The following is a 7,056-nucleotide window of genomic DNA, read 5'->3' as shown; positions in this document are numbered from 1 at the left end:
ATTAGGTTGTTTGCCCAAATGAAATTTACTAGATGATTGAACATGTGTGTTCTGTATTATGTTCAGGTCTCTTTTTTGTATGGACAATGATGCAGTGATCACTAATTGCTTTGGGGAAGAGCATTATTTGAAGACATTAGGCAGACTTGTGTGCACGAATATTAGGCTAATGATTCAATCAGGTGGAATGGTCTTTTCCTCTCTCTCTCTCTCTTTTCAGACGTTAGGAAAAAATACCATGTATTTGAAAAATAAATTTTAATAATTTAGGGAAAAAAAAACTTATAATCACATCTAATTAGGGTCGATGAACTTGTACATGAAAAAAAAATCAAACACTAACAAGTTTGATTGAAATGGAAATTAAGTTTCTCATGGCAGCTTGAACATTAAAAATTCAAATATTACCTCTACCAAGAACACCTATATTTTGTTTAATTCATGCTACATTTAATTCTGGTTTCACTAATTTCTTCAAAGATATGGATGCATATCTAGTCCTAATCTACTTCAGGAGATTTGATTTATTCTGAATTATTTAATTTGGTGTACCTAATTACCTAATTAATTAGTGAACTCTATGCCTTGGAACATGCCTGCCTAAATTAGCAGAGAATAAGGAAGAATGGGTGGTCTTATCTAGCACAAACAAATTAATACAAACTTTATTACAACCAACCAAATTGCTAGGGCAAACAATCCATGGATTTGCTTTAATTTATATTGAGACACACTTGAGAAGAGGAGTAAGCAACTTATGGCTAATTAAGTTAACTAGAGGTGATTAATGAATACTGTTAATGAGAGCTAAGGCAATGCTAGTTAACTGAGCAACTGTCACAATATAGCTCCTTATAGTATCCTTGACCTTCCCATCTATGGAATTATCTTGAAAGCCATCCATACAGGTATCTTCGTCCGTCAAGGCAGCACTTACCCATGATTGTATGTTGCTCATTTCCATATCAAAATCTGGGCCTTCAAGATCGCTCATTGCTACCATTGACCTCTGAAGTTCATCGACCGAGTCTTTCATGGTTTCGACGCATTCCTTTATGGCGCCAGCTTCTCTAGGCCTTAACTTGCGTTTTTTCAATAGCTTCTGCACCATGATTAACGTGGACTCTGCGTTTTTTAGGGTCTCTGACAGTGAAACGTTGGCTAATTGTGTAGGATTATCTTGAATGGTATCAGCATAAGCTGAGAGTTTCTTGTAACACAAGTCTGGATACCTCGTAACCCCACACGAGGTTTTAATAAAATCATCACCAGACTCAACCTGAGGCTCAAAATTTCCAGCGAAGCAAGTTTTCGCTACACAAAAGAATGCTAGGGTGGTACTAAAGATGGCAAGGCTACGGCAAAAGGATTGCTTTGAAACTGCTGAAGATGCCATTACTGTGGAATTGTTATTGAGGGATGGTGTGTGGATGGTAAGCAAAAGGTCCTACTGTAAACCTTTTAAAGGGTAATATGCCCTACATCAACTGTAATGGAGAGTGAAAATGTGGGGCACAATTTCTTGAATTATTGATTGGTAACAGAAGAAGCGATTGGGAAAGATGAGATGGGGCAGTACTGATTCACATGCATTGAAATAGGATTGTCACTTTTGGAAAACGATTGAAACCTTCAGATCACTTGTAGACGAGTGTCTGTGGTCCTCTATTCACAATAGACAAAGGAATCTGAACAATTTTTTTGTTCTTATGAATGTCCTATATCAATTTAATCGGGGAGAAAGGATTCAGGAAAGTTTAGCACAATGAAAAGAATTAGCTTGAAAGAAAGGAAATAAATTGTCAGCTATAATCTTATATTTTTGTCTTGTATATATTCTCTCTGTGTGTGTGTGTGTGTGTGTGTGTGTACTACTGATAGATCAAGAAATCTTCTCCAGAGCCCTGGGAATAGAGTTGTAGAGTCTATGACACATCAGAAATTCCAGAAAGTTTTCAAGAAATGAAGCTACACACATCCACGAATGTAAACAATTTACTCTAGCTAATCTTAATATTGATTGTATAATGGGACAATAATACAAGGATAACTGGACTTGGGCCTAAAGTTATGTTTGATTATATTGCTTCAATAGACATTATTATATGGGTGGTAGCAGCTATACTGTGGGGCCTATTTAATTTTTTTTCAACATAAATTAAAAAAAGAAAAGAATGCTAAAGCAATAAAAGTGTTCCTGACAATATCAAAAAAACAATTTCAACATTTTCATTATCTTAACTGAATTTAATAAGTTTAGTTAATTTAAATAACATGAATATAAAAAAATATTAGTAATAAATAAATTGAAAAAAAAATAACAATACAAAAAAAATGTTCAGGCGATGCTTATGATTTAAAAAAAAAATTAAAATTCAAGTTATTGATTTGACTGAATTTAATAAGCTCAATTTATTTAATAATATAATTAAAAATTCAACATTAAATAAAGCAAAACAAAAATGATAATAATTAACTATAAAAAATGAGCTATTAATATAATACTCGAGGGGGCATAAAAGTTTATTGGAGAGTTTACTGTTATTTCGTTGTGGACACTACTTTGCCACTAGAAAGAAAACCAAGCAAAATATCATGAATTGAGTATCTCAGGTTTATATTTAATTAATTAATTTAATTCAATATAAATTATTTCACTAAAAAAAATCTAAATTTAATAACAACAAAAAAACAAGTAAAAAGACTTGAAAAAAAATACTATTTATTTTCAAAACTAGTGAAAATTCATACATAAGGAAAAATAATAATAATGAAGACTAATATTTGATTAAATAAATGTTAAATGATGAAACTGAAGGACATGAGCTTGAAAAAGAAAAAAAAACTAAGCAAATCCGGATGAATATTTTAAATTGGGTTAATCCTCTCCAAACCTGCATCTAGTAAAATATAATAAAAAAAGCTCAATTCCCAATTATTTTAATGCTTAAAGATGAAATCGAGAAAAAAAATATCAATCAAAATAATTTATCAAAGTAAAAAAATAGCAATAAATAAAATAAGGATCAAATATAATTAAAAAAATTTGGAAGATAAAATCAAGAGAAAAAAAATCAATTCTAAAAACCATCTAAAATAAAATAAATAATAAAAAGAAGAATAAAAATCAAAATTTTGTCAGATATAAAAAATTAAAGAATAATTAAATTAAAAAATATATAATTCTATAATTATTTGAAATAAAATAAATAGTTTTAAAAAAAAACCTACACCAAATATATAAAACATCAAAAAACAAATCAAAGAATTAATTATAAACTTTAGAAGGTCAAATAAAAATAATAATAAAAAAAACCCATAGCACCAAACCCGAGGTCGGTTGGTGCCTAACCTGGTTCACATGGTTAATTAGGAAAACATTTGGTAACCATGCATGATTTTCTAGTGCTGCCTACCATTTGGAAACTGGAAATGCCAATGAAAACATCACATGTCGATCACAATGTGAATGGTCTGAAGGTAGAGCTATGTTAACATCAGCAGAGGCAATTGCCTTTTGAATCTCCGCAAAATGTAGCAGAAGTCAATTTTCAGATGTGAATGGGGCCATCAAGGAAGAAACATTTCCAGCAAACAAAAAGCGGGCTATAGTTGCATGATTATATATCACAAATTAAATAAATTATATTACAAGGAATTAATCAGTGAAATCAATTCAAAGGTAGCAACAAGAAGAACAAAAGTCTCCATCTCAAACTACTTGAGGTCGGTTATTTAGATCCTTTTTGCCAAAGCCCCAAATCAAAATCAATTCAAAGTTACTGTAAACAATTTCTTGCGGCTGTGTGAACATGTTACCAAGAATAGGTGTCTTGAAATGGCTGTCTTTTGACATTACATCACCTAAAATGGAATTCTAGCTTGAGTTCTTTCTCCTGTTTTTTTTTTTTATTTATTAGCATAGTATCCAGGTCAATTTATGCATACATTGACTAATTTTACCGGTTATAAAATTAATAATCATGTAAACTTTTAATGATTCTGTGATTTATAAAACTCAAACTGGTAACATTTAAAGAATAAATTTAAAATCTGACAAGTTAAATTACACGATTCATTTTTTTTCTCTAGTTCTTGTTATTACGTATGGGGGTCTAAGCATCCTGATCTTTAACAGTACTATAAGATGATATCAAGCTCCATTTCATCCATAATTGAATGATGCTTGTGAATTCTTCCATCCTGTGTGAGGAAAACAGTAGATGTGTTTGCAAGAGATATCTTGAGGAAAAGTTGTGTTCAGACAAACTTGAAACGAATCAAAGGACGCAGAAGATCACAAAGCATTTCTCTTTATGAAAAGGAGTGTCGTACAAGGTTATCTTTACAGATTTCTTTAAATTTTTCTTCCAATTAAGTATCTGGCTTTTTTCGTCAGAGCTTTAATACCACTAGCCCTTGCATTCCTTTTGATGGACACTAGCTTTCAAGTCTACTTTGTGGCTCAAAGGCTGAAAAACAAAGGGGCAACACGTAGGTAATTTCATTTATTATAAAAAAATAGGTATTTTCAGAATTATTTTAATACATACAAATTATAACAATATATGTTATCATTTAAATATGTGAATCTTTGGCTTCGCTTTGTTTTGTTCATGCGTAGATGCCAGATCCCACAAGGTTGGAGGTGTTGAATTAGTACTCTACCGATAATGGTGTCACTTGTACGGCTTCAGGCAGCCGTGGAACGTGTATTCTTAGTGAGTGTATGGCAAAGTGTATTCTATCCATAATATTTTTCTAAAAATACTTTTAGTTGTAGTTATTAAAAAATTGTATTTAATTATTATCATGAGATGGATTTTTCACATAAAAAATAAATAAAAACTTTATTTTTATAAATAAAAAACATGTTATTTTAGTTTGTATAAAACTAAGATAATTAATCTTAGTTATTTCAATAATAAATTAATTAATATTATAAGAAAAAATAGTAATGATGTTAGCCTATATTTATGATATATGATTAACTCTATTTAAAAAATATTATTTTTATTTATAAAACTTAACCGACATGATTCAAGAATTAGAATATAGATTGGATGAGTTGACTTGTTAGTCCAATGTATATCAACTCAAGCTATATTATTTTAAATAAATAAAAGATAATATCAGAATAAAAAGAAAGAAAAAACCAGTTCAAGTATACTTTAAATAAAAAACAATCAATTGATTTGAAGGGAAGAAAAAATTAAAAGCAGCCCACGATAATACTCGTAGCCTTAAGTATGCTAGCAGACTCTAAGTATCTAGACATGCATGAATACGAACTTTGAAGCAGCCAAAATATCTCCATAATGCATCAATAATGCTGATATTTTTGGAAGCTTTAGACAACGCGTGACGATTTTCGAGAAGTAATTAATAACTGCATCAAATGAAAGGGAAGTTTAAACAAGGTAAAGACAAGACCTGTAGCCCTAGATAAGGTCTGAATTCTTTGGTCCAAATTGGTGACTCGACAGGCTAAGGGATGGAGAGTTCCAGCTTTTGTTTCATGGCCACGGGATTCTCCTTCAATCCTTCTGGGGAGAAAGGGAAGGCTAGCTAGGGTCAACATTAATCAGAAACGTCTATGGCGCCATGGCAAGGAAGAAGACAAACCTTCATGGGAAAGGGACTCTATCGATCAGCTTAGCCTCCATCTTTTTTGGAATCTCAATTAAGACCCTAAACGCACCACATGCACTCGATCTACTACGTGAACAAATTTGATTTTGAATCCCAACACACCGTTTTGACCAATCTTATCAAGTGTTTTGTCCCCTTGTTTCAGAGCAATTTTCATTTTTCTATTTGAGTTGCCACTTGAATTAATGGAAGAATTACTAATCATGGGCCATCACGAGATAAAATGAATCTTGGATAATAAATAATGAAAAAGGAAAAGAAAAAGAAAAATAATGGGCCATCTTGAATTACCAGTCAGATTTTTTTAAGATTGTTTTTCACTATTTTATTTTGGGATATAACTAAATTAAGTATTTTACAATGTATCTTTTTCTTGTAATTAAAGGAGCACTGCAGAAAAGAAAAAAGAAGTAACAAACTGCAGAAAAAATTGACAACACCCTTTTTCAACTTGGTGAGTGTAAGATGTGGAAATTGATGAGAGAAGAGATAGAAAATAGAGGAAATAAAATCTAAAAAAAAAAAGTCATCGAAACTACATTTAAAGTTCACCAACGACACATAACACTCAATAAGATAATCACCACCAAGATGATTTTATTGGCATGCTACGAGATTTCATAATTTTTTTTATAGACAGAATCTGTCGGTGTGAGATTCAAACTTTGTAATTTATTGACTAAATTATCGATGGAAAGTGTCTGTTTAGTAAATATCTCCTATAGTTACTAAAGAATGACACAAGTTCCACCAAAGTAAAATTACCTTACTCATGTGCTGAGGCATGTAACATAAGTACCAACTATGTTTGCCTCTTGGTCCTTGATATGGTTAAAAAAGAGGCTGAAAATTTGATTCTTAAATTTTAGATTTTTTTAAATTAAAAAAAAATTAAATTAAATTAAATTTTGCTGAATCATGTATCCAGAAAGCTTCGTATTGCGAGACCCCATAACAAATCAACCGAAATAAATCAACAAGTGTAAACCTAAATCTATGTACGTAGAGGGATCATTCAGAAGAATAAAAGAAAAGGAAAAAAAAGTGAAGTTACCGAAAAAACAAGTGAAAAAAAAATCCAAAGTACATTGTGAGTAGGTTCATATTAAAAAGACTTTTTAGTCGTGGGTAGGGACATAATTGAAGTGAAATTATTAGAGAATGGCCTGGAGTCCCACTTGCCTAATGGGGTCGGTCCTCTTTTTATATAAATTATAAAACGTGCAGTGCTTATAGACCCAGCCTCTTTTTTTTATTTGCTTAAAAAAAGAAATATCTTTTCTTTTCAGCAATTTTCGAAACCATAACATATCCCCCACTAATTAAATGCTAATTTCATTGCAAATTCTGTAATCACCCCCGTAAAACCTTTTTTTTTTTCTCTATAAATTGGGAACCTCCCCT

General features: G+C 31.1%; 1 protein-coding gene across 1 annotated transcript; it reads right to left on the bottom strand.

Moving 5' to 3' along the window:
- Positions 1-540: 540 nt before the first annotated feature.
- On the bottom strand, positions 541-1,496 carry LOC118056330 (21 kDa protein). Its single transcript, XM_035068507.2, has one exon. The coding sequence runs from the start codon at positions 1,394-1,396 to the stop codon at positions 785-787; it is 612 nt and encodes a 203-aa protein (XP_034924398.1). The 5' UTR covers positions 1,397-1,496; the 3' UTR covers positions 541-784.
- Positions 1,497-7,056: the final 5,560 nt, after the last annotated feature.

This window comes from Populus alba, chromosome 15 (genome assembly GCF_005239225.2).
Source record: "Populus alba chromosome 15, ASM523922v2, whole genome shotgun sequence".
NCBI lineage: Eukaryota > Viridiplantae > Streptophyta > Magnoliopsida > Malpighiales > Salicaceae > Populus > Populus alba.
This window is presented reverse-complemented; position numbering and strand designations above follow the sequence as displayed.

Excerpts from the sequence above, each read along its gene's own strand:
- LOC118056330 (XM_035068507.2), bottom strand. The coding sequence starts at position 1,396 with ATGGCATCTTCAGCAGTTTCAAAGCAATCCTTTTGCCGTAGCCTTGCC.